Genomic DNA, 27464 nt, shown 5'->3' on the forward strand with positions numbered 1-27464 from the left:
ATAAGAAAAAAATGTTAGATTTTTGTTTAAACTAAATGTGTAACTAAAGGAGATTTATTCTGATTCAGACATTCATGGAAAAAAGTTATTAACTGAGATTGTAAGACTGAAACACAGCAGAATAAATGTAAGTGCAATTGTCCCTTTAAACTCTTCAAATAGAAGATTAACCCTCATACTGTTTCCTTCTTCTGAATGATAAAACCTAAAGTAGTCATATAAATCCAAAATAATGGAGGATCTAAAATAGAACCTACACCACAGGTAATACAGGAGATGGACGATGTGATGTTACCTATGGTTGCCACTAAGGTTCTTTTTTAAAGATAGCAATAAAGCCAACATAGACTGTAAAATCACCCACTGAGACTCTGAAACCTCTCATTATAAAAAGACACAAGTCTCTGACTCTGACACAAATAAACCAACTCATATGTTTGTGTGTTTATTTGTAGAACAAAATTCTGACTTTATTAAACTGAGTTCCTTTAATGTTGACTGAAAAATGTTCAAATGACAGCAATATGACCCAAATTAAAGGATAAAAACATGGTATTCAAATTTTATTATTTTTGCCATTTTAAACATCAAACATGAAAAGGGGAAGAACGCTTGTGATGAATCATTAAATCAAAGAAAGAGACAGAAAGACATTTTTGTTCACAGACTGAGAAGAAAAATCACCATGAGAGTAAAACCAGCAGCAGAGTCCCAGTGAGTCAGATCAGTTCTGGGTACACTGGTCTCTCCTCAGAGTCTCTGTGACTGGAGTCTGGGAGCCCTGGGTGGCCTCACAGGTCACAGAGCCCAGCTTCCTCCACTGGTCTGCAGTGATCCTCAGGGTGCTGCTCCAGCTGTAGAGAGCGTCCTTGTCTAGCACCGCAGGGCTCCTGCTCTCCTCCCCGCAGCTGATGCTGCTGCTGCCGTCCACCTTCCAGGCCAGACTCCAGCCTGAGGGGAAGCCCTTGTTGGCCAGGCACATGAGCGTGGCCGTGGTACCCTGCTGCAGCTCCTCACGGGAGGGGGGCAGCACCGTCAGGGTGGGACGCACATCACCTAGGAGACACCAATCAGCTTAGAGGACAGGGAGCACACAGCAGCCAATCAAACACTTGGACAGCTTGAATGTCTGACAGTTGATTTTCTTTTTTTAGGACTTTCTGTCAGATGTTTTTTCTGCTCCACCAGTCACTCACTCACACATTGTTTCACTTCCCTTTAAGAAGCCTCTCATGCACATCAGCACAGAGACCATCATCACACTGAGAGCTTCAACAGAGATCAGACTACAATAAATATACAGATATAAAATTTAAATAAATCACATCTGAATTATCCCTAAACATGTCTTTATAATATTAACAGACTACAATCAAGTAGTTGTTTGGAATTTTAAAACAAACAAAATGATCAGAACCATATTCATTTTTAAACAACATGAATCATCAGATCAAAGATTTTCCACTTTTTATATACTGTTGTAGATCATCACTGTTTGAAATGCAAGGCAGAAAAAGAAACGCTGAGTAAAGCTGATCAGAGTAAACCTCAACATGAAGGAGGACAAATCAAAGACATGAAAACTTCACCAGTCAAATTTAAACACAAATATTTATACACATCAAAACAAAATAACAGAGTTTGGACATTTTTCCTCCACTTTAGTTTTCAGTATTAAAACAGAAACTTACTTCTTGAAACATCCAGTCTGGTTCCTCCACCGAACGTGTACCCAAGTGATACAAACTCATTGAGTCATTGTACAAAAACCTCTGACAGTAGGGAGACATGGCTCTCTGACTTTAACACTCAACTAAAAATACCAGACATCAATGTAGAACCAAATTACTGAGCAAGAGCAAAAAAAATCAAATCATATGTTTCAAATTTATTTTAAATCTTTTCATTTTTTAAATGAAACTTGGTCCAAAACATTTTTAATGAAAGCTGATTTATTCTTCACAGTAGAGAGACACGGCTCTCTCACATTAATACAAACAAACTCAACAAAATGAGTCTGAAAGAGCAGATACAATCAATAAAAACATACAATAAAACACTGATACACAGTTTTACAAACTGTTTCAGTTCAACGTCAACGATCTGAGAGCAGAGGAGCTGTCCACTTCAGTGTGGTGCTGAAATGACTGCAGTCTTTTAGGGCATTAACCCATTTCAACCCCCCAGCAACAATAGTTGCTGATGTTTATGATTGTCATTTCCCTTTAAGACATATACATTTTTTAATGTTATGAATACTTTTTCTCTAAATTATATGCATGTAGATAGCTTAGGAAAAAGTCTTCAAGAAACAAGACAAGTCTCTGTGTACTTCCTCATACATGATATTGAATTTTTGATCCTTTCTATCAGAGGGCTAAACAGTGACAAACCCACACATGAGAAGGTTATTTTCATATGATAAATAAGTTTTTGTGGTTGATAATATATATCAACTTAATCATGAAAGTCTAAATAATTATCCAAATACCTAAATATTCTGTCAGTTGTGTATAATTTTGTTTATGGAATCATTTTTCTAAGTGGGCAAAGATGTTTTCAGTAACAATGAAAAAACACAGGCAGTAAGTTTGCTCATATCTCGTTCATATCTGGTGCAAGATTGATGTACCATGATTCAATTTTACTTGAGAATGTATCCCTTTATGAAGTACTTAATGATTTATGAGGTACCCAATAAAGACAAAATTCAGTCAGTAATGTCAATAAAAAGCCAAACACCTTTCCACAATCTGTTCACGTGGGGGCAGATCCAGAATTAGTGTATACTGAGCAGTTTACAAAAATGTCTTTAAATGGAGATACTGACTGTTGGGGTATGATTTAATGGTTTAGCTCCTGTGTATGTTTTCAAATAGCTTGTCAATACACTTTTAACGCTTTTTTTTTTTTTTACCACATTCAGAGCAGCTAAATGGTTTCTCTCCTGTGTGAAGCCAAATGGTTTCCTGCTTGTGTGAACAAACATGTCCAGTCAGGTTTCTGGTACTGCTGAAGCTGTTACCACATTCAGAGCAACTGAGGAGTTTCTCTGTAGAGTAAATCTGCATATCTCTGACAGATAAATTTTTTAATGAAATGTTCTACCACACTCAGAGGGGGTTGAGGGTTTCTATTCTGTGTGGGTGCTATAGTGATTATAATAAAATCTTATCCCACACTCAGAGCAGCTGAAGCATTTCTCTTCTGTGTGCATTTTCCTGTTTTGTAAGAAAGTCTTCATGGCTCAATCTTCAGAGCAGCTGAAGGGTTTCTCACCTTTGTGAATAATTATGTCCCTTCAAATGATCTTCAAAGTTTAATTTTTACCACAGATAGAAAAGGCAAACATACTTACAACTAAGTGGATTTTAAAGTTTGATATTTTCTTTTCTATTTCATATTTTAACATACTCAAAGCATTGTTCTCTTACTGTTGATGTTTTCCACTCAGTTTGAACCATTACGGTGCTCTGTTGCCCTGTTCCAACCATCAGTCTTAGGACCAGAAGAGTTTTCAGTCTTACTTCTTTCTTCTGTTCTCTCTTTTCCTAAATAATGCATAGTTACAATCAGCGCTGTCTCAAACTTTTGTGTCCTTAATAATGTCTCAAAAACAAAATATAAGATTTATCTCCTGTAATGAACGCACTGGCCTGCTTTTATCACAGGTAAGCTTTTTTCAAAAGCTGTCATGTGATCAGGCAGGTAAAGGTAAAAAAGCCAAACCATGATGATGGCAAATGCATATGATAATGATAACAAACCACAGCATATTCAATTAAAAATGCACATATTTAGTGGGGTAAAATCCATACTGTTAATAAAATACATGGTGCACATAGGCAAACATGACTTGTCCTGTGACACTGATGTTTTGACAGGTGTGACCCCCTATATTTAATATACACATAATTGACTTGTATAAGAAAAGATGCACTTTATATTTTAAAAACTGATGATACAAGTATTTTTATTGCAGATAAGGATGAACAAAGGTTGACATAAGTAGCGTTGGAGGGTGAAAGTCTTGTTCAAAACCACATATTATCTTTTCAGAAGAAGGGAGAAGAACATAAACATTTTTTTTCTGCCAGCTTACAGTTAAGTTCTTTGCACTTATATGACAAAGAAGAGCAAAAGCATCTTTTCTACCAAGAAACGTTTTCTGTGCAATTTTAGGCTCTTCATTAATAAAGAAAGGTTCCAGTTCTGATAAACTGCTGAAATATCTGCATCCAAGGGAATCGCTATCCCAGCCACCATTGTTTACCGGCTTGCAGTACAGCTAAACACCACCCACAGCTACCACCGCATTCTCCTGAAACAACGCTGATAGGTCCAGTTATTTTCCAGACTGGGCACACACCTTTCAGACAGGACATTTGCAAGATGGATCTTCCTGATGACAGACATGGAATTTGGCCAATCCACCAGCGTTGCATATTACAAGGTTTAGTATCAATAAATGACACCTGATATTTTGAACACCGATACCCAAATTAATCCAGATAATCAACACACATATGGCAGCTTGGCAGTTACTTCAACAAGGATTTGGATTCTGGGAAAACACGATAAAGACATATTAATGTATCTCTGATATTTTGCAGATAAAAAAAATTTCAATTTTCACCGATGATTTTACAGTGATGTAGTTTGAACCATGGACGCTTCCATGGTTTCCCTGTGTCTATGTCGTATCTCTTCAGGAGATAACACCAGCTGAATGTATCACCACATGCAGAGTTATCTCTCTATTACAAATAATCTCATATCACTAAGTGAATCTCATAATTTCTGAGCTTAAACATTAGATGTTATCTGCTCTCCTTTCAGTGATTATGAAAGCTGACCATGACTCAATAGATTGAGTCAGTCATATTGCAACGTGAACATCGTGGATTTGATCCCCAGTCACATGTCAGTGTGTCACTGTAACCCCAGTTTGCTCCCACTGCTGCATTAGATGTGTGTTAAAGTGTATGAATGCATATGGATGGGATTTGCCAAAACTGATAGGCACTCTACATAGAAGCCTATACTATCAGTGTGTGAAGTGGAGTGACGGGGTATGACAGGCTTTAGTGTCACCTGCAGTATAAAAAGCACATAGAGTAGTTAGAACCAGAAAAGTGCTATACAAGTTTTATAAAAATCAATTTGACATCATTTTTGTCTTTGCTCTGATGTACAGAAAGGTCTTCGGTCTTGACCTCAGTCTCTGGCTCTCAGTCTCTCTTTGGATCTGAGTTCTTGGCTGCTTCTGATCCTCCACAGGCCTCCCCATAAGATCCAGTTTCTGCCTTTTTCCTCCTCAGTTTGGTTTTCAAAAGGCTCTGAAGCCTGACCAAACACATTTGTAAACTTTTAGATAATAAAGTCAAGAAAACCTTTGGTCAAACTCTCAGCAGCCAAAGAGTTTCTCTCTTTTATGTATTGTTTGATGAGCAGGCAGGCCTGACTTTGAGTTATATCTTTTGTCACAATCGGAACAGCTGAAGGAGTCCCTTCTTTTTTAAATTTTCATACCTGTGGTCATATTTTATTTTAGGTTACATTTTTACCTCACTCAGAGCAGGTATATGGTTTTCTCTTGTGTGGATGACCATATGTCTAGTCATACTTCTTTGATGGTTAAATCTTTTGCCACATTCAGGGCAGCCAAAGGGTTTCTCCCATGCATGAATTCTCATGTGTTGTGTAAGATAATCTTTAAGGGTAAATCTTTTACCGCACTCAAAGCAGTTAAATGGTTTCTCTCCAGAGTGGATTCTCATGTGCTTAGACATACTTCCTTTTTGGGTGAATCTTTGACCACACTCAGAACAGCTGAAGGGTTTCTGTCTGGTGTGAACTAACATGTGTTTGTTCAGATTCCCATTGTGGTTAAATCTTTTACCACACTCAGAGCAGCTGAAGGGTTTCTCTCCAGTGTGTGTCCTGATATGTCTTGTAAGATGAGATTTAAGGCTGAATGTTTTACTACACTCAGAGCAGCTGAAGGGTTTCTGTCTTGTGTGAACTAACATATGTCTTTGAAGATTACATTTTTGGCTGAATGTTTTCTCACACTCAGAACAGCAATGCGATTTCTTATTAGTCTTCATTCCCTGAATTTTGATGCTATCCACTGAGTTTAAACCTGAACGCTGTCCTGTTGTCTCCATCCAATCAGCACTGTCATCAGTCTCAGGGTCAGAAAACCCTTCAGTCTTAACCTCAGTCTCTGGTGGTAAATCTGTCTCAGGATCAAAATATCTGGCTGCTCCTGGACCTTCCCAGTCCTCTCCATCGGGTCCTGCTTCCATCTCTTCAGAATTATCTTCATCATCTTCACTCTTCAAAGAAACGGGAAAATAAGTGAACTTGATGATATTATCCTCCTCTGGCTTTAGAAGCTGCTCTCCCTCCTGACTGCTCCAAAGTTCCTCTGGTTCCTCTTTAATGTGTGGAGGCTCAGTAATCTCCTGATTCAGACTGAAGCTCCTCTCCTGCTGCTGCTCTGGGGAAACCTCTTCTTTACACACTGAAATCTGTTGGATCTCCTCACGAAAAACTAAAACACAGAACCACACAATCATGTCACACCATGATAATGTAATTTTTCCAAGTATTTCCCAAGTTAAACAGAGAAAGGATTTTTAACACAGCTTTTCTAAACATTTTACAAAATCATTTCAGTAATTTGTTGTAGTTTTCAAAAAGCCTTAGATACGTCTTCAGAGAAAACCCAGCCCATTCTTCTTTGGTTAATCTCTCAAGCTCCTCTAGATTAGAATATTATTTCCGAATTATCTTTGGAAGGGAAGAGGGAGGAAAAGAGAGCACGTATGTGCCTAATGTAGCTCAGCTTACTTGTTAAGCATGCAAACAGAACTTCGAATTATAAATCACTTCCAGCACTACTGTAATCACCACCTTATAAACGTGGAATTTTTAAGACTCAAAGTATTTTGATAGATGATTAAATACAGCACCTGCAGAAGCATGTGCCCTGCTCACCCTGGTTGTAATACTGGTGTAAAATCTGGGGAGGATATGACGGTATTAAAAAATAAATACCACTCAATCCTTAAATTAGATTTAAAACCTTGACAGGTTGACCTGAAGCTCATTTTTCAGATGAAATGCTTTGTGTGAAATGTGGGAGCAACTTCCGGTGCTTTCTGTCAGACTTGGATTTTGCATAGTGACGATATGCTGATAATGATTAACAGAGTGATTTGAAGATGAAAATATCTAAATGTCATCTGTTACACCCAAAACTGGTTAATATAATTATTCCTGGGCCTTCTGTTGTAGTGGAAAAAATGAATAAACTACTCCTTATAAAGTAGACTAGTAAGTTTAGCCAGCTTTATTAGTACATCCGTATTTGCATAGTGACAAAAATTCATGTAGTTACAGACATATTTTTCTATTGGTGACTTGTAATCTTTTCATTAAATTCCTTGTCTCATCTCGTTGTGGTATAATTCTAGGTAATTCCTCTTCCCTTTGTGATTTGAACTGAACTGTTAAACATTTAATTGACTAGCCGTGATCTACAGACATGTTTAGACTGGATAGACTGGGATCCTTTCAGGACTGATATCAACAGTCTGGACAAGTTCACAGAAGCTGTGATGTTGTATGTCAACTTCAATGAGGGCTGTGGAAAAAACTTCACAAAGCATATTTAGAGTAATGACAGGCCCTGGATCACAGCCAAACACAGACTCGTGAGGCTAACGGGAGAGACTTGGAGGACATGGATAGCTCCGATTTAATTTCATTTAAACGTATTTAGAAATCTGAATTGTATTCGTTGTAATGAGTCAAATAAAACACATCTAAGTTTTTAATGTTCTGTAAATAAAGTCTAACCAGGAGCTAGCTAAGGCTAGCACTGTGCTGTGTGAATGTGAGCGTCAGGTAAAGGCTCAGCTCTCTGAAACATTTACAGTAAATAAAAGATGAACGAAAACAAACCTGGAAGATCCCGAAATCCGGACATTTTACAAGCATCAAAGAAAAAAGAGTCCAAGAAAAAAAAAACAAAGTCAGCTCTGACGTTAATCTGCTCCTACTAGACGTAGTTTCACCCAACATGCTAACTATTCCGCGGTCCACAGATATCGCCCTCAAGACCCGGAAACAAAACCACCACTTTCCGGTACACTCATCTGGCCTTCAAAATAAAACAATATCTTCAAATTTTCAGCATCAGTAGGGGAAGGAGAGGACAAACGGTTTAGGGCAGTGATACTCAAGGTGTGGCTCTGGAGGCACATGTGGCTCTTTTGTGAGGATTTGTCGCTCTTTTGTGTCTTCATTTTAAAAAATATTTCCCCAGAAAAACTACAAAAGGGAAACTTTTTTGCCTTTTTCACCATATTTGCAACTTTTACCCATTTAAGCTGCCTTTTGCCATTAAATACCCCCTTTTCCCCATTTTTGGCCACTGTTGCAACTTCTTTTTGACACTTTTCCCAATTTTTGCCCTTTTTTTAACCATCTTTTGCCACTTTTTGTCTAAATAAGCTACCTTTTGCCATTAAATACCACTTATTTCCTTTTCTCACAATTTTCTGCCTCTTCTTTTTGCCACCTTTTTATTCCAATTTTTTGCCCTTTTCACCATTTTTTTGCCACTTTTTTTCCCATTTAAGCTACCTTTAGCCATTACATACCACTTGTTTCTTCCTTTTTTTTTTTTTTTGGTTGCCGATTCTGCCACTCTTCACTGGTTTTTGCCCATTTTAGTATATGTTAGTATAAATTTTAGGATAATAATTGTGAAACAAGACAGGAAAAGTTGAATGAGAAGTGAAAAAAACAGGTTAGAAACGTTTTTAAAAATGGCATAAATGGGTTAAAGGGGGGAAAGGGCCTAATAAAATTTTAATCTAGTAAATAAAATGATACATTAGTTCATTATTATAAGAATAAAAACAACCAACAGAGTAAACCAAGTCCTTGTAGAAGTCAGCTCATTTCCATGTGAGCGACTTTGCATCAGCAGCTCCATGCTCCAGTGCTCTGGGAGAGTTTATAGTCCTGACACTTGAACACTGGATGACTGACAGCTGTCCTTCATCACAACACAACACACACAAATCCTCCTCCTCATCACAAACATGACTCTGATCTGCGTCCTCATCTGGACTCTCCTCTGCTGCTGCTTCACTGGTAAAGTCCAGACATTCCAACTCCTCTCCTCTATCAACATCCATCCCTCTGAAATGAAGGCCACAAAACCATGATGCTGCTTTGTGTTTTTGTCTCTGTATCCTCAGAATCCAGAGGACAGGTCACAGTGACTCAGCCTGCAGCAGTGAGATCTGCTTTGGGAGGCTCTGTCTCCATCACATGCAGGATCAGTCAAAATGTTTATACCTGGGTGAGCAGGAGTGCCACATACCACCAATTAGCCTGGTACCAACAGAAAGCTGGAGGAACTCCTAAACAGCTGATATACCAAGCTAAATACCAAGCACCAGGGATTTTAGATCGTTTTTCAGGCAGTGGATCACACTCTGACTTCACTCTGACCATCAGTGGAGTCCAGGCTGAAGATGCAGCAGTTTACTACTGTCAGAGTGGACATAGCTTCAACAGTCAGCATTGGCACACACAGTGCCAATCACAGTGCATCATACAAAAACCTCCCTCAGTCAGACTGAACAGAAACTGAGCAGGTGAAAGTTTCTGCAGAGATTGACATACTCCACTGATCCCTTTTTCTACAAAAACAAATTAACTTAAATCCTATAAGGTGTAGTTTAATGGGGATAAAATGTACACATACAAGTACTTTTACAATAAAAGATACAATAACTATACAGAATCCACTCTGGATGGTTGTGTCTTTAATTACTTTTATAAGGTGTACACAAATGTGTAGGTGAGTAAGATGTACTGAGGTGACTCATACAGATAAATGTTCAAATCTTAAATATTCCATTTTTATATAAAGTGCCACTGTAAGTCAAAGAATCTTGCTAACTAAGCTTCAAGCTCATAAAGAGGCATCAGTATCAGTACTCATCAGTATGGTGTTCCACAAGGCTCCATATTCGATCCTCTTTCTCTTCCTTAGATATATAAACTACTTGTACTTAATACCAAATGAAACTCTTCCTTATCTTGATGATAGTGTTTCCCATCAGTTACATAGACCATGGCACTCTGCCATAGTCTAATTTTTGCCCTTAGACACTCCTACAAAGTTTAGGGTCCCCCCACCAGTTTCTGAAAATCCTGTGAGAAACACTGTAAAATATTTTTTCATGAGATTAAGACTGTTGATTGAAATGCATTATACATGCACAGATACATGGTCTTTCAATACTGAAAAGAGGGGTTAGATCAGTGATACTCAACGTGTGGCTCTTTTGTAAAGATTTTTTGGCTCTTCTATGTCTTCATTTAAAATATTTGTTGCACAGACCTCAGCAAGCTACACTCTTGTACAGGTATAGCTTTAATTGCAAACCTTTATTTTTTTGTCTGTATATTTATGTTGCCCTTATATTCAACCCCCCCCTTATTTTTCCTTTTTTTGTCACTTTTAACACATTTTTCTGCTTTTTAAGCCCATTGTGCCACCTCTTTTTGACACAAATGTTATAATTTTGGCCCTTTTTTTAACCAATTTCTGCCTCTTTTATCCTGCTTATTTCTATTTGCAAACCCCCCCCGCCCCAATTTTTGACATATTTTTCCACTACTTGACCATTTAAGCTGCATTTTGCCATTGAATGCCACTTCTTTTTCCCATGTTTGCCACTTTTGCTGCTTTCTGCCTGTTTTAGTCACTTTTCACTTACTTTATGCAACATATTTGATGCTTTTTGACCATTTTTGCCACCCATAACTCATTTTCCTATTCATTTTGCCACTTTTTCTCCCCACTCTTGCCATTTTTACCCAGTTTTTGCAATTTTAAGCCTATTTGACCCTTTTCACCCATATTTTGCCACTTCTTTGCCACTTTTTGAGCATTTTTTTACCACTTTAACTTAATTTTATGGGCACTTTAACCCCTTTTGCCACTTTTCACTACTTAGATTGTGGCTCTTGCAAAGGTATTTTTCAACAATTTGGCTCTTTGGTTGAGCATGGTTGAGTAACACTGGGTTAGATGATCTTAATTCTAAGCATGAAACTCCCAAAGATCATATCCACATCTTATCATACCTAGTTATACACTGGTAGGATTATCATAACATTGCACACCCTTCTGTGTATTTCTTGACCCAATCATTACTACAGATTTCTTCATTTCAAGTCACTGAAATCTCCAAACTGATGTTGTCTGGTTTCCCTCCAATCATCATCACTGTCTTAGGTTAAGAATAGTGTTCAGGTTCAGACCTGAGTCTCTGGATCTGAGTTCCTGGCTGGTTTTGGTCCTCCACAGTCCTTCTGAATTTTGTGGTCTGGTTTTGAAGAAGTAAAGAAATCTAACCATCAACACACTTGTGCCTTTTTAAACGTTTATGCCAAGCAAATTTTCTGTGGCACACACCGCAGCTGAATGGTTTCTCTCCTGTGTGATGGGCCATATGAGCTGTCAGACAAGACTTGTAGTTAAATTTTTTATTGCACTCAGAGCAGCTTAAGCTTTTCTCTCCCGTGTGAGTTCTCATATGTTGTGTCAGATTGCCTTTAAGGCGAAATCTTTTACCACACTCAGAGCAGCTGAAGAATTTCTCTACATTGTGACTTTTCATGTGCTGTCTCAGATAATCTTTAAGGATAAATTTTTTACCACACTCTGAGCAGCTGAAGGGTTTCTCTCCAGAGTGGTGGGTTCTCATGTGTTTGTTCATATTTCCTTGATGGACAAATGTTTTACCACACTCAGAGCAGCAGAAGGGTTTCTCTTCTGTGTGCATTTCCATATGTCTTGTAAGATGCCCTTTTTGGCTGAATATTTTAGTACACTCGGTGCATCTGAAGGGTTTCTCTCCTGTATGGCTTCTCATATGCTGTGTCAGATAACATTTGTAGTGAAATTTTTTACCACACTCAGAGCAGCGATGTGATTTCTCATTAGTCTTTGTTCTCGTATTTTTGATGTTTTCCACCGAGTTTGAACCTGACAGGTACTCTGTATCTTCCCTCCAGTCAGCACTGTCATCAGTCTCAGGGTCAGAAGAGTCCTCAGGCTTGACCTCAGTCTCTGGTTGCAATTCTCTCTCTGGATCTCCACAGTCCTCTCCATCAGCTCCTGTTTCCATCTCTTCAGTTTGTCCCTGATGAAGCTGCAACGACTCAGGTTTCTCTTCATCATCTTCACTTTTCACAGGGACAGGGTTAAAAGTGAACTTGATTATATCCTCTTCTCCTTGAAGATGCTCTCTCTCCTGACTGCTCCACAGTTCCGCTTGTTCCTCTTTAATGTGATGAGGCTCAGGGGAAACAGCTTCTTTACTCACAGAAAGCTTCTGGACATCCTCAGAGATAACTAAAACACAGAAGGAAACATTAAGAGAAACTGATTTTATATTTTAAAAAGAAAAATAAACTGGAATAGTGAATAGTGTAATATTGACATATGACATTGTAAGTTTCCCCAAGCATCACATTTCCCTTTAAAAAGATAGTTGTTTATTTTGTATACAGCCAGATCTAAACAACGACTATGTCAGAACACAGCTAACAAAAAGAACAGCTCTAGGCCAAACAAAGCCAGTTTAAATGTATGATTTAAGTTTTGTTTTACAAAGTTAGGAAACCTGATGCTGCACAAAAATGATTCCTAGTCTCATTGTCACAATCTGGAAAATGGGTAATTAATTTCACACTGGTGCTGGATCAGTATCAGAAATTGAAAAGTTTATTCTGTGCCTAAGCAATTTTAGACCCTTTTTGGAGTGTTTAGATTTAATATTGGTACCTCCTGGTAAATAACTGAGGCATGTATCCAACAAGATTTTTTAAATCTGATAGAAATTTTGTAAATATCTTGATTTGATGTCTTGGCAAGCAAATTAACAACACATATTTTAAGACAAACATTTAAACATAATTATACTTATTTACAATTCATTGTAAGGAAAAATATATATGGCTTACATGACAATCCATTATACCATGTACACCGTTAAAACTCAAATGAAAAATGCAATTCATTAAACACATAACTTGAGACAATTTAACTGCTTTACAAAGCACTGAACATAATACTTACTGGCTTTTTTTGTGTATTTTATTTGCATATCTATTGATGCATTTCATGATGTATATATGAGATTTTAACTGCAATTATCACAGCTAATTACATCTCTACTTTTGTGTTTAGAACCAAACATGTAATTGCAGAAATCTTTCTATTTATCATGCTTTCATGTCAGACTTTTTCATGTTTTTTCACATTTACAATTTTACGTTTATTTCAAATTGACTTGTGGGCCAAATTGAGCTAGAAGAATGGCCTACTGATGGTCCCCAGGCTGACAGTTGCCTACCACTGCTCTAAACACACCAACATACCTAAAACATGTAATCTCCCTCCCCTGGATAGATCTTTTAATAACACATAGATAATAATCCTGGTGAAACTGTCTTTCTCTGTGACAGAACAAAATTATCTATGAGCTCTGTATGGCTAAAACAGCTCCTGCCACTTGTTAAACCTCTTCTTGTGGGCTGCTGCTATTGACCAACCAGCTTCAATGTCAGTTTGGTAAAAAAAATAAATAAATAAATAAAATAAATGTATGTGATATGCTTTGTAAGATAATGGCTACTAAAGACAAAGAATTTGATCTTCTTGGTGATCTAAATATTTATTGGCTCTGAAATACATGCACTAAAAGAAAAAAATTACAAGCTACAATGCAAAAGAAAAAGTATTCACTGCCTTGGATGGTTTACCCTTTTTTTGAATTTATAAATCAATCATGGTCAATATAAGTTGTTTTTTTTTTACTTTTTTTTTTACAAAAAAACATAGAAACAACCTCTTTAATATCAAGTAGAAAACATATTTCTACAAAGTTATGTCAATCAAAAAAAATATAATGTAAAACAAGTGACTGTGTCAATGTTCACCCCCTTCAAGTCAGTATTTATTAGTCACCTTTGGCTGCAATCACAGCTCTGAGTCTGTGTGGATCGGTCTTAATCATGCTTGCGCATCTGGAATTTTACTCCATTCTTCTTTGCAAAAACTGCTCAAGCTCTGTCAGGTCGCACAGGGATCAGGCATGGACAGCCTTTTTCAAGTCAAGTCACAAACTGTCTGTTAGATTGAGGTCTGGGCTTTGACTTGGCCACTCCAGAATATTCACCTTGTTGTCTTTTAACCATTTGGTTTGCTGTATGCTTCTGGTCTTTGTCTTGACAGAAAATAAATTTTCTCCAATGTCGTAGTTCTCTTGCAGACTGAATAAGACTGCTCTTCTGAATTTTTCTGTATGTCGCTATTTCATTTTACCCTCTGCTTTTACAAGTGTTCCAGGGCCGGCTGCTCAGAAGCATCCCCACAACGTGATGCTGCCATTACCCTGCTTCACAGTGGGAATGGTGTGTTAGTGATGATGTTCAGTGTTTGGCGTCTTGTCTGATGGCCAAAAAGCTCCATTTTGGTCTCATTAGACAAAAGACTTTCTTCCTCTTGACCATGGAGTCTCCCACACACCCTTTTGTGAACTCTAGTTGAGATTTGATCTGAGTTTTCTTCAACAGTGTCTTTCTCTTTGCCACCCTCCCATAAAGCTTTGACTAGTGAAGAACCCGGCCAACAGTTGTTATCTGCAGAATCTCTCCCATCTCAGCTGCTGAAGCTTGTAACTCCTTCAGAGTAGTCATAGGTGTTTTGGTGGCCTTTCTAACTAGTTTCCTTCTTGCACGCTTACTCAGTTTGTGAGGATGGTCTGATCTAGGCAGATTTCCACGTGACACATTCCTTCCATTTCCTGATGATGAATTTAACTGAATAGGGGATGTTCAGACCCTTGGATTGTTTCATATCCATCCCCCGACTTACTACTTTCCAATAACATTTTCTCTTGCTTTGCTTGGAGAGTTCCTCTGCCATCATGGTGTAATGGTAGCCAGGAATTCTGATTGACCAGTGACTTGACCTTCCAGACACAGGTGTCTTTATACTACAATCATTTAAAGCACATTCACTGCACTCAGATGATCATCATTTCACTAACTGTCACTTATTTTACATTACATTTTTTTTTCCATTGACATTACTTTGTGTACATTTGTTTTCACTTTGACATTGCAGGGTTATTCTTCTTTAAATGATTTCTAATCCCAACAGTTCTCTCTTACTAGGTAAATAAAGGTTATTTTTAGTACAGACAGTTTGGCAGAATGAATGATATTCTGGACCACTGGTTCACTACAGTAAACTGATTATAACATCCTATCATTCACTGCTGTAGGTCACTTTGATGCGGGTTAAACCTGCTGAAAAAAACACAACAGAGAGGACTACCAAAGATGCAAACATGTTTAGAGAGAAAAGACTGGGATCATTTTAGAACTGATACCAACAGTGTGATGTAGCTGAGCGTTACCTAAAGGCCCAGCTCTCTGAAACATTCACAGTAAACACGTTTATAGAAGAAGAAAACAAACCTGCTCCGTGTAGCTTTATTCCAGGTGTTGGAATCGCATCCAGCTGTTCTCTGTGTCGTTGAAGCTCCTCTTTGTATCCACATGTTTTCGTTTGTCCTGACAGCTCTGGTCTTGAAAAATCTTTAAGATCCTGAACCTCAGACATTTTTAAAACAGCTAAGAGTCAACTCTGGACACATTTACAGGATTAATCTGCTCCATATTTGACGCTAGATCACTCGACCACCTGCCAACCGTACACAGTAATCGAACACAAAAATCCTGCAAAACCCGGAAACGAAAATTCCACTTCCTGTACGTGCTTGGCCTTCACAATAAAATGAGAATTTCAAATAAGATGCCCTCTGTATTTGTCTTTAAACGTTCCACTTCTCTGTCTTTGGTCACTTACCATCGCACTGGGGTAGTTTCAGTTATTAAAATTGGTCTCTTTGTTCCTCCAATGATGTTTAATATTTTGTAAAAGATGTCTTTCAGATTTCCAGTAACCAAACAAAATTTACTGTTTATCCCTGAGAATTGTGATGATTTATGCATAAATGAATTTCTGTTTAGAGCCAGTCTAGGGTCTTGATTTTTTTTTTTTTCCAACTCATTTCCATTTTGAGTCACTTTGCATCAGCAGCTCCATGCTCCAGTGCTCTGGGAGAGTTTATAGTCCTGACACTTGAACACTGGATGACTGACAGCTGTCCTTCATCACAACACAACACACACAAATCCTCCTCCTCATCACAAACATGACTCTGATCTGCGTCCTCATCTGGACTCTCCTCTGCTGCTGCTTCACAGGTAAAGTCCAGACAATCAAACTCCTCTCCTCTATCAACATCCATCCCTCTGAAATGAAGGCCACAAAACCATGATGCTGCTTTGTGTTTGTGTCTCTTAGAGTCCAAAGAACAGGTCACAGTGACTCAGCCTGCAGCAGTGAGATCTGCTCTGGGAGGCTCTGTCACCATCTCATGCAGGACCAGTGTCAATGTTTATTTTGGGGGCACGTATCATAATTTAGCCTGGTACCAACAGAAAGATGGAGGAGCCCCTACACTCCTCATTGAGCGTGCTAGCATTCGAGCATCAGGGGTTCCAGGTTGTTTTTCAGGCAGTGGATCACACTCTTCCTTCACTCTGACCATCAGTGGTGTCCAGGCTGAAGATGCAGCAGTTTACTACTGTCAAGGAGACTATGCTTGTAGCCAGTATAATTGCTACCCACAGTGAAAAAGCGTCGTACAAAAACCTCCCTCAGTCAGACTGCACAGAAACTGAACTGACTGCTGCAGCTTGAAGTTTCTGCACAGACTGACACACTTCAGTGAGAACAGACAAACATCTCTACTTTAATGGTACAACTATTTGATGAATGACTAAGTCAACACAGTGCAAATTTGGTAGAGAAATCAAACCAAATCCACTGCTAACTTGGTGGGTTTAACAGAGTCCTGGTGTATCAGAGCTCTGAACTCAGAAGTAAAGAAGTTTGACAGGTCTTAGCCTGTATAAGGAATTCTGTTTATGGCTACAAGTGCTTTTCAGTAAAGATCAGTTCCACTTGTCACATCCAGACCTAATTACTACTAGACCTGTTGAATCCAGAAATCCCTTAAATAGAACCAGTCTGACAAAGTGACATAAGCTACAAGATTTTAAAAAGCAACACATCATGGAGCCATCTAAAAAAATTCAAGAACAGATTAGAAAGAAAGTCACTGACAGCTATCAGTCTGTAAAGGGTTACAAAGACATTTCTAAGGCTTTGGGATTGTAAACCATGGTGAGAGCCATTATCCAGAAATGGAGAAAACTTGGATAAGACCGGTTGTCCAAAGGGTGGCACAATTTGTTAGGTTTGGATAGTTGTTGTATTCACTCCAGATATCTTTGTCTGTGATTTGAAATGTATTTCATGCTCTGAATCATTTCAGTTTGACAAATATGTAAGAAATCAAGACAGGGTAGATCCTTTTCACAGCATGGTATCATCCTGAAAGGCTGCTGTGAGAAATTAGACAAAATATAAAAATAGAACAATTCCAAAAGAAATGCCTGAATTAGCACTTCAAGCAGATGATGAAATAGTGTATCTAGCAAAGTTTGAGGACCTAGATAAAAAAAAAAAAACAGGGTGAATAATCAAAAATATAAAAGAAATATTTGGTAAATTATTAAACATAAGCATAAGCATAACTTACAATGGACATGAAGAAAAAACTTTCCTGGGTTTAACATCATTAAGACTTTAGACAAATTGTATGAGAAAAATTATTGCGTTTTGGATAAAGAATGAGACAAGTCATGGATAGACAGAGACTAAAGCCACACGGAGTAAAGCAGAGAAGATGCTACAAAAATGGCGGTACTTCAAAAACTTCTGTTTTATTCCAAGCATTACCTACACTAATACCTAGAAAAAATATGATAATTGGAAGAAAATTCTGTCAAACTTTAAATATAATAATAAAACACAGGAAGAATAAAAAAGAAAGGTGACTGAGTCTTCCTAATTTGCAGAATTTTACACTACACAAATCCTCACAATAATGGCATGGATAAAGACTGACATAAAAGTTAAATGAAAGAAATGGCAAAAATATCTACTAGGACATTAACATAAATATTAAAAGGGGCTCTCTCATCCAGAGAGCAGAACACTTTACCAGGGTACATAACTGAAGACATGTTTGTAAAAATAAAATGGATAATAGAATAAAACTAAAATAAATAATGTGTACATCAGGGTTCACGTTCCTGACTGCATTCCAAAACACACTGACAATAAACCAGAATGTTGGGCTGGCAAAGGATTAAAAACATACTCACAGTTATTTACAAACAATACAATACACTAATTTAACATAATAGCTTTAAAATATGAGTTAGACCAAAAACACTTAAGTATTTACAGGTGAGAGGCTACCTATAAACATGATTAGGAGACATTAGATTTATTATAGCACTTGATTCAAATTAGAAATAAGGCCAAAGGACATTTTCAAAGATTAATTAGATAATGCAAATGCATGTTTTTTTAATAGAAAATAAATTATAAGAAAATGGACATAAGAAATAGAGATTAACACAGCAGCAGGGGAGTGGAAAGAGTCTCTACGTAGAAATCTAAAGCGAACACGTTCAAAATACTGGAGAGAGAGAATAATGGATTTGATTAAAACCTGTCAATCAGCAGAATATTCTGCTGAATTCTGCATGACTTACAACAACATGGCTTCACAGTAAAAAAGTACAGGTACTACATTGGCTGACCTGTCTACTATTGACAATATATAGTGTATTATGAAGCTCAAACTACAACAAAGAAAACCTTATACTGTTTAGTAACTCAAGATGTAAACTGAGCACAATTAGTGTTTTCAGTCCTCAAGTGCTTAGTGTTGTTAGAAGAAAAGATGTAACACAGTTGTAAACATGTGCTTGTCCCAGCTTTTTTTGGGATGGGTTACAGGCATCAAATGCAGACTATATATTTCCAAAAACAGTAAAGTTTATCAGCTTAAACACTATCTTGCTCAACTTTGTGCTGAATACTGAATATACGTTAGAAAGGTTTTCAAATCACTGTATTCTGTTTTAGTCACAATTTAAATGGTGTCTCAACTTTTTTGGAGTTGGTTGTGTAAAGCACGACAAGTCAGCTGTGTGTTTTAATGTCTCAAACATTTTTCTTTGGATCAGTATCTAGTTTAAACAGAACTGATGCCCCTCTGTGCATTTACTACTCCATTTTTACTTTCAGTCACTCTTGTTTTTCTATTACTGTATTTCAAAATGATTCAACTTCATTGTTTCAAGCAATATGTTTACCAGGGTTTTACCACTGATCAGTGATAAAGCTTTTTTTTCTGCAGGTGATAGAACAGCAACATCAGCAGGGGGTCCATCAGACATGAGCAGTGAAAGCAGTTTAACCCTAGACAGGAAGACATGTTCAAAGAGGTGCGCACATAGACACAGATTGATACAACAACCAACATAAACAGTCCACTCTGTCCAAATAAAATCTCTGTTCCGTATGGGTTGTTTTGGATCAGAATCTTCTATCTGATGTGTTCACATGATGCATAGTTGTTCTCATCAGGCTTTTAATCTGATTCGACTGCTTTAAATTTTAGCAACAGTGCCATTCTTCACCATAATAGCTTAGAGTATTCATCATTTCCTCTTATTATTTCAGTCTCACCTCATCATAAACCAGTAAAAGTCATCTTTTGTGGAACTCCAGCTGGAGCTTTATGCTTTGTTTATCCTAATCACTCAAAGACATTGTGGGTATCTTGAGCTTGCGTCATGGTATACTCCTCCGTCTCCTGATCATCATCACCACTGTGGCTCATGTCAGGTTCAGAAAAGTCATCAATCTTGACCTCAATCTCATGTTGTAAATGTCTCTCTGTATCTAAGCTCCAGGCCTCCTCTGATTCTCTGCAGTCCTCTCCACCAGCTCCTATTTCAGCCTCTCTTTTCTCCTCAGTCTGGTCTTGAAGAGGTTCTGAAGCCTGACCACCAACACACTTGTGAATTCGTAACTGAAAACGCCAAGAAAACCTTTGATGACAAACTTTGCAGCTGAAGAGTTTCTCTCCTCGGTGATTTGCCATGTGAAGTGCCAGATAGGACTTTCTGTTAAATTTTTTCCCACACTCAGCACAGCCATATGGGTTCGCTTTAGTGTGGACATACATATGTTGGATGAGATTACCCTGTTTGTTAAATCTTTTACCACACTCAGAGCAGCTGTAGGGTTTCTCTCCTGTGTGAATTCTCATATGTTTCTTCATATTATCTTTAAGGCTAAAGCTTTTACCACACTCAGAGCAGGTGAATGGTTTCTCTCTGGTATGAACTACCATATGCCTGGTCATACCACTAAGTTTACCAAATTTTTTGCCACACTCTGAGCAGCTGTATATTTTCTCTCCTGTGTGAATTCTCATATGCTTTTTAAGATTGCCATTAAGGTTGTATCTTTTTCCACACTCAGAGCAGCTGAAGGGTTTCTCTCCTGAGTGTCTTCTCAAATGTTGCGCCAGATTTCCTTCAAGTTTAAATCCTTTACCACATAGAGGGCAGATGCAGGGTGTCTCTCCTGAGTGAATCTTCATGTGTTGTGTCAGATAATATTTATGGCTAAATTCTTTACAACATTCAGAGCAGGTGAATACATCTCCTCTGGTGTGCTCTGCCATGTGTCTCGCCATACTCCTTTTGTAATTAAACCGTTTACCACACTCGGCGCAACCAAACGGTTTCTCTCCTGTGTGAATTCTCATGTGATCTGTTAGCTGAACACTTTGCTTAAACATTTTACCACACTCTGAACAGCTGAAGGGTTTCTCTCCTTCATGAGTTTTCATGTGTTCAGTCAGATGGCCTTGTTGCTTGAACCTTTTACCGCAGTCAGAGCAGCTGTATGGTTTTTCTCCAGTGTGAACTCTTATATGAGCTACTAGATGTCCTCTTTGGATAAACCCTTTACCACACTGAGAGCAGTAATGTGATTTCTTTCTCTTTCTTCTCTTCTTTTTGACTTTGTCCACTGGTTTTTCAACTGGCTGCTGCTCTGTTGTCTTCCTCCAGTCAGCACTGTCATCAGTCTCTGGGTCAGAGAAGTCTTCAGGCTTGACTTCAGTCCCTGGGTGTAAATCATCCTCAGGGTCAAAGTCTCTGACTGCTACAGCTTCTACACAGTCCTCTCCATAGGCTCCTTTTTCCATCTTTTCAGCTTGTTTCTGATGAGGCTGTGAGGACTGAGGCCTCTCGCCATCATCCTCACTCTTCACAGGGACAGGAAAATAAGTGAACTTGATTATATCATCATCCTCTGGCTCTTGAAGCTGCTCTCCCTCCTGACTGCTCCACAGTTCCTCTGGTTCCTCTTTAATGCGGGTAGACTTGGTAATCTCCTGGTTTAGACAAGAGCTCCTCTTCTTCTGCTCAGGGAGAATATCTTCTTTACTCACCAAAGGCTGTTGTATCTCCACAGGAAATCCTGAAATAAAGAAGTACAAATTAATGTCAGTTCACAGCCCCATTGCCACATTTGCAGCTTCTTTGTGTACAGGAAAAGATAGTGACTAAAGCAAGAGAATTATATAGTACTTGGATCTGATAAAAACTGAGCAGCAGTTGATGATACTTTAATCTTTTCAAAAAAAAAAAAAGAGAAGACACATCAGGCATGGAATGTACAGCTGTCGAATCAGCTGAGGTAGAGGATGGGAATGTTTCACATTCCACCACTGAGAGAGACATGGATGAGGTAATGCACATCTAATATTTGCCAGCAGGAAGATTTGACTAGTTGTGTTACCATCTGCAGATATTTATCTCAGTCTATAGTACACACATTTTGCTTGAAGACATACCACAGGGCTTGTGGCCTGTTTCATTTTGATGCATAGTAATAATTCTTAAGGACAGTAGGAAGTAGGGCTGGGCAATTAATTTAAATTTAGATAAAATTGCAATATGTCCTAGTGCAATTTTCAAATCGCGTAAGGTGCAATATTTCTTTAACCTGAAATATTTGACAAAATACCAGTTTAATGCTTTTTTAAGGCGGAGATGTTATGCTCTGCACATCATACAAATATCAAAGTGCCATTTTTTTCAAGAATAATTTGCAAAAAATCCTACTTTCCTCATTTTAGATTTTTTTGTCTTATTAAAAATGAGAAAGACATAAAACATCTTTCTCTTTAATACAACAATTCATTTTGAATTTACAATGAGTCAAAATAATGGCAGTTTTAAAAAACTGTTCAGCCTTTGTTTAAACTACCTAATATTACATCTGCCATAATACAGAATGACTTGGTGCCTGTTTGTTGAGAAAAAAATAGATTAGGAACTTTAAAATAATTGCACATTAGCGCAACTGCAGTGTTTTTTCTGCACTGGCTTAGACTGGTCTGCAGTAGTTTAAACCCATCTCTCATTTAAACTATTTGGAGCATTTTAAAGCACACAATACAGTCATGGAAAATTGCTCTGTTGAGCAGCTCAAGATGTACATCAATCAAGGATGAGAAGTTTTCCACTTTAATACTTAAACAATTAGTGTATTCAGTAGGGGTGGGTAAAAATATCAATTAATCGATGCATTGCAATATTTCCACCCCCAATTCAATATTGATTCAGCAAATCCTCTGAATCGATTCACCTCCTGGCCAGCGGGGGTCACTGTGCGTGTGATTCGCATTGTATGGATGGAGGCCGCACTCAACCAAACAACCAACTATAACCATGTTATGTGAGGTTTATTACAATTTCCAAGAGGAAAGAAATATTAAGTTCACATGCACTTTACTTTTTCAGTGTTTACACAGAACTGTCATGTTTTTTACTTTTGTACTTTATATGCACAAATAGGTTATTATTGTGCAATTTTTTTATTTTCAGATGTTTTATCGCTCAGAAATGTGAGGTGACTTACCACATATGTTCACATTGGCATGATAACAGTTATTTAAAAAACTGTCAACAGGTTATTTGTGTATTTCTACTTCTTACTGAATTGACATCGAAGCATTTAAATCAATATCGAATCGAATCGCAACCTAAGGAATCGAAATCAAATTGAATCGTGAGGTTCTTAACAATACCCAGCCCTAGTATTCAGAAGTCAGAAGACAAGTTGAAGTATTTCAAACAATACATTGCAGGCATCAAATTCAGAATGTTTTCATATTTCCAACACAAATAAAGTTCATGAGTTTGAACACTAAACATATTGTCTTTAGCTGTATTCAAATATAGGTTGAAAGGAATCTGCAGACCTTTTTGGTGGTTTTATATTCACATTTTGAACAATGTCCCAACTTCCTTTGAATCGTTGCCTCTCCTTAATGTTTAAAAAAAACAGAGAATTTTCTACATTGGAACATAAATGCCTTAAATGTGTGTGTCTCTTTACAAGAGCAGAACCACTGCATCCCTGCCTGTGTGCTGCTGCAGAAAAAGGATACTGCCCTGAATCAGAACCCATACTGATGTTTAAAATAACAATTTAGCTGACGGCCTAAACAACAGGTTTCTGTTGCCTCTTTTGGTGAAACCTTCAGATGATGCAAATATTTTCTCTCGTGTTTGACCATGACAAAAACATCAGTTTGTCTAACAGGCCACATCTGCAGCCATATAATAAAAATCTTCTCTAAATATGCAGTTGGATATACAAACACCAGCATTTAATTGTGAGTAAAGAACAGGGAAGCATCTGCAACTGACATCTGTTCATGCCCATATGGTTTGTCAAAAGGGCCAATGTTTGTCAAAAGGGCCAGTATTTGCTGCTACAGCTAATTAAACAATGCATCCGTGTATCCTTAGTGAAGATGCTGTAAGTGAGTGTTTCCCAACCATTTTTCCTTGGAACCCCGCCTAAAGGTACCTAACAAAAGTGAAGCCTTCCCCAGAACCCAAAGAGAGAAGAAAAAGTGACACATTACCATCAAAAATCAACATAGATTTTAATTGTTCCACTAATAAACCCCCCCAAAAATGCCTATGCATGCTTTTCTTGTCAAAATATCTTTGTATAAACTACTTAATAACTTCATCATCGTATTAATTGATATTTGCAAATCTATTTTTGACAGCCTCAGAGCAGACAAAGCCTCACACACCCCCTAGATCTTTGTCACATTCATGACAATATTCATTTTCATCATATCGTCGTATTAAAAACATACTAGGCTGACATTTAGACAGCTTCATGTTGGCCATAGAAAAATGAGATTGGGCCATATTCACCTGTGGGCTGCAATATACAGAGCATTCATAAAGTCTTTAGACTTCTTTCACTTTTTTCAATTTTGTTTTGTTGCAGACTGATGCTATAATCATGTGAATTCATTTGTATTCTCATCAACAACACTCAGTACCTCATAATAACACAGTGAAAACATAGCTTTAGATTTTTTTTTTCACTTCTATTAAAAATGTCTGACAACCAAACAATGATACAAGTGGCACAGCTCCCCATTGGAAGCTCTCTTGTACTCTCCTGGTCAAAATAATCATCCAAAATAGTCCTGCTGCACCAGATAAAGTCCCCACAATTAAAATTCAGTCAAATGTTTAGGAAAAGAAATATAATTACATCTGTAAAGGTCCACTGACTGTTTTTATCATTTCAAGTTTGCAGGTGTTGTTCTCAATAGTCCACTGAATTTGCTGTAATAATGTCTTTTTTTCCAGGCAATTTTTCAGCAATGTGAGATAGAAAAAAATGTCTGCCAACCTCAATCCTTTTGAAATCTCCAGTTTAAACAACCTAAACTTTTGCCAGTTCATATTTTACTCTACAACTCCTCAATAGCTACACAGTTTTTGAGGTAAACTTTAAATTAGATACTAAAAATGACACAAAAATTAAGGAAATTTGTGTTTGGTAGATTATTTCCTTGTTGTAACAATGCTTCTGTGCCATATTTGGAGGCATTATTTATTTGTGAGATTAGCAACAGTGCTGAGTATGTGGGTTGTGCCCATAAAAAACGCCATATCGTCTCTGACAATGCCAAACTGCAATATTCTGCTGTTGCTATTGCCTCTTGTTTTGAGCTTCTGGTCCCAGGTGCTGACAATCAGGTGTATGGTTTGTGACTGTTATGACTGACACCTGTTAGATTGTGCCTATGGCAGTAGGATCATAGGGTCAAAGTATGGAGAAGACACAACACTATGCTGGTTGCTACACTGATGAAGTAACATATTTTGGTGGAGGCAGTGTGATAGTGTGGGGCGGCATCTCACTCACTGGAAAAACGAGACCTGTCATCATTGGAGGCAATCTCAATGCAAAGAGATATCAAGATGAGATTCTACAATCAGTGGCTATCCCATAGCTCCACAGTCTGGAACCGAACTCTATCCTCCAAGATGACAACACTCGCCACCACAGAGCGGAGGTTTATCAGAAACTACCTCCAGAATTTGGGAGTGAAAAGGAATGCCCTGCCAGCAGTCCTGACCTCAACCCCATTGAACACTTGGCCAGAGTGACCAGCACAACCACGTTGGCTGACTTGCGACAATCACTGGTTGAAGGATGGGATGATGCCATCCCACAGCAGTGTTTGACCAGGCTGGTGAGCAGCATGAGGAGGAGGTGTCAGGCTGTTGTGGCTGTGTATGGTTCCTCCACAAGCTTCTAAGGCCCCTGTTTGTTAAATGAACAATACGCCAGTACGTCTTGTTTCTTCAGACTTCAATTATCTAATCCACCAAACAACACGAAACAAGAATCCATAGAAGAATAAGCTGTTCAGTATTGGCAAAGAAGATCTGACACATTTTTCATGGGTGCTACCCACATACTCAGCTCTGCTGCTCATCCCACAAACACATGCTCCTTACAAATCTGGCACAATTTAAAAGGGAAATAAACAGGCCTTCCAACGTGTAAGATGTGGTGCAACAAATAAATAATATACCAAACACAAAGTTCCTTAATTTTGTTATATGTTTATTTACTTTAACTTGAGTACATTTAGTCTATAGATCATTCCAGTAGGGGAGGTTAGTTTCATATTTACCTCTGAGATGTAGCGGAAGAAACCTAAGAGTGCTAAAACTAAAAACTGCCATAAATCATAATTTTAAAAAGCGTGTATTCCCTGCTGATGTTCACTCACTGTAAGAAGGTCAACCCGACATATTTATCCTTAAAAAACAGGCAGAATGGAGTTTTTAAGTCCAGAAAACAAAGTTATGTTGTTATCAGGAGCTAGCTGTGGCTAACACTTGCTGTGTGTATGTGAACGTAATCTACAGGTTAATTTCTCTGAATTATCGACAGTAAACAAAGTTATAGAAGAAGGAATAAAACAAACCTGATCTCTGAAGTTTTCGTTCAGGTGTTAAATTCACACCCTGCTCATTTCTTTGTCGGTGGAGCTCCTTTTCTGATCCACATGTTGTTGTTTGTCCTGACAGCTCCATCAGCCTCCGGCGGAGTAACTCTTTAACAAACCCGGACATGTTAACAACATCTAAGAGTCAAAGAAGGAGGAGAAAAGTCAAATCTGATCACTTTTAGAGCATCAAACTGCTCCTAAAGGACGCTAGATCATCCAAACATGCTAACTGTGCTTAGTGGAGAAGGGCCTCCAAGACCCGGAAACAAACAATCTACTTCCTGTACTCGTCTAACCTTCAGAATAAAAGAAGAACTTAAACTGTCCTGCTATGAAACCACGACATCAGAAGCTAATGAATTGGCAAATAACAGCAGCCCTTTTTTTCTTTTATGATACTGGATGGAGACACAGAGTCAGAGAGTTGGTTAATGGTCAGCAAAGCACAAATAACTCTTTTATTCATTCTGATTGCAATGGCTTTGCATATGAGCAGATTTCTGTTCAGAATCAATATAAGACAGGACTCTCTGACTTTGACACAAACAAATTTATAGTTGTACAAATGTATGTGTTAGCCTAGCAAAAGCATTTGGAAACTGACACAAAATTGTGTGAAATAAATGAGAAAATAACATGTTTGATACAAGATCATTATCAAAAACACTGAGTTTTCAAATGTTTAATGAAAAAAGTTCAAAATGGCACTCATTCTAACTTGTGCCCATAAAATCAAACATATTACCTCAAAAAACGACAATATACAATGCTCAGTTATTATTATTATTATTATTATTATTATTATTATTATTATCATTATGCCATTTAAACATCAAAAATACATCAGGGAAGAAAAAGCTTGCTTTCAATTGTTGAAACAAAGAAAAAGAACAAGGTTTTTGTTCACAGACTGAAAAGAAATTCACTTTGACAGTAAAATCAGCAGCAGAGCCCCAGTGAGTCAGTACTGGAAACACTGGTCTCTCCTCA

General features: G+C 37.8%; 2 protein-coding genes and 1 gene segment (V, D, J or C); 1 reads left to right on the plus strand and 2 right to left on the minus strand.

The window, feature by feature from the left end:
• Positions 1-27464, plus strand: part of LOC121523649 — an 820099-nt gene that overhangs the window by 1178 nt on the left and 791457 nt on the right.
• The window catches only part of LOC121523651 (immunoglobulin kappa light chain-like), an 813481-nt gene continuing 786595 nt past the window's right edge, over positions 579-27464 (minus strand). Inside the window, exon 7 of the mRNA XM_041808591.1 lies at positions 579-1056. Coding sequence (XP_041664525.1) covers positions 725-1056 — 332 coding nt within the window. The 3' untranslated portion in view covers positions 579-724. The remainder of the gene's footprint in view (positions 1057-27464) is intronic.
• LOC121523545 (gastrula zinc finger protein XlCGF57.1-like) lies at positions 18869-26712 on the minus strand. Of its 2 annotated transcripts, XR_005993054.1 has the most exons (3): positions 26451-26712; positions 19793-21601; positions 18869-19522 (listed from the first exon to the last, which is right to left on the minus strand). XR_005993054.1 is itself a non-coding variant. In XM_041808468.1 (2 exons), the coding sequence occupies exons 1-2, from the start codon at positions 26596-26598 to the stop codon at positions 19863-19865; spliced, it is 1887 nt and encodes a 628-aa protein (XP_041664402.1). In that variant the 5' UTR covers positions 26599-26712; the 3' UTR covers positions 18869-19862. The 2 variants fall into 2 exon arrangements, 1 of the variants encoding a protein (XP_041664402.1); XM_041808468.1 differs by having other exon boundaries at positions 18869-21601.

Source organism: Cheilinus undulatus, linkage group 16 (assembly GCF_018320785.1).
Source record: "Cheilinus undulatus linkage group 16, ASM1832078v1, whole genome shotgun sequence".
Lineage (NCBI taxonomy): Eukaryota > Metazoa > Chordata > Actinopteri > Labriformes > Labridae > Cheilinus > Cheilinus undulatus.

What these genes read in the sequence shown, in the direction of transcription:
- LOC121523545 (XM_041808468.1), bottom strand. Translation starts at nt 26,598, where the DNA reads ATGTCCGGGTTTGTTAAAGAGTTACTCCGCCGGAGGCTGATGGAGCTG. An exon ending in ACGAAAACTTCAGAGATCAG is followed by an intron (nt 21,602 to 26,450) that starts GTTTGTTTTATT and finishes TCTTTATTTCAG; the next exon opens with GATTTCCTGTGGAGATACAA.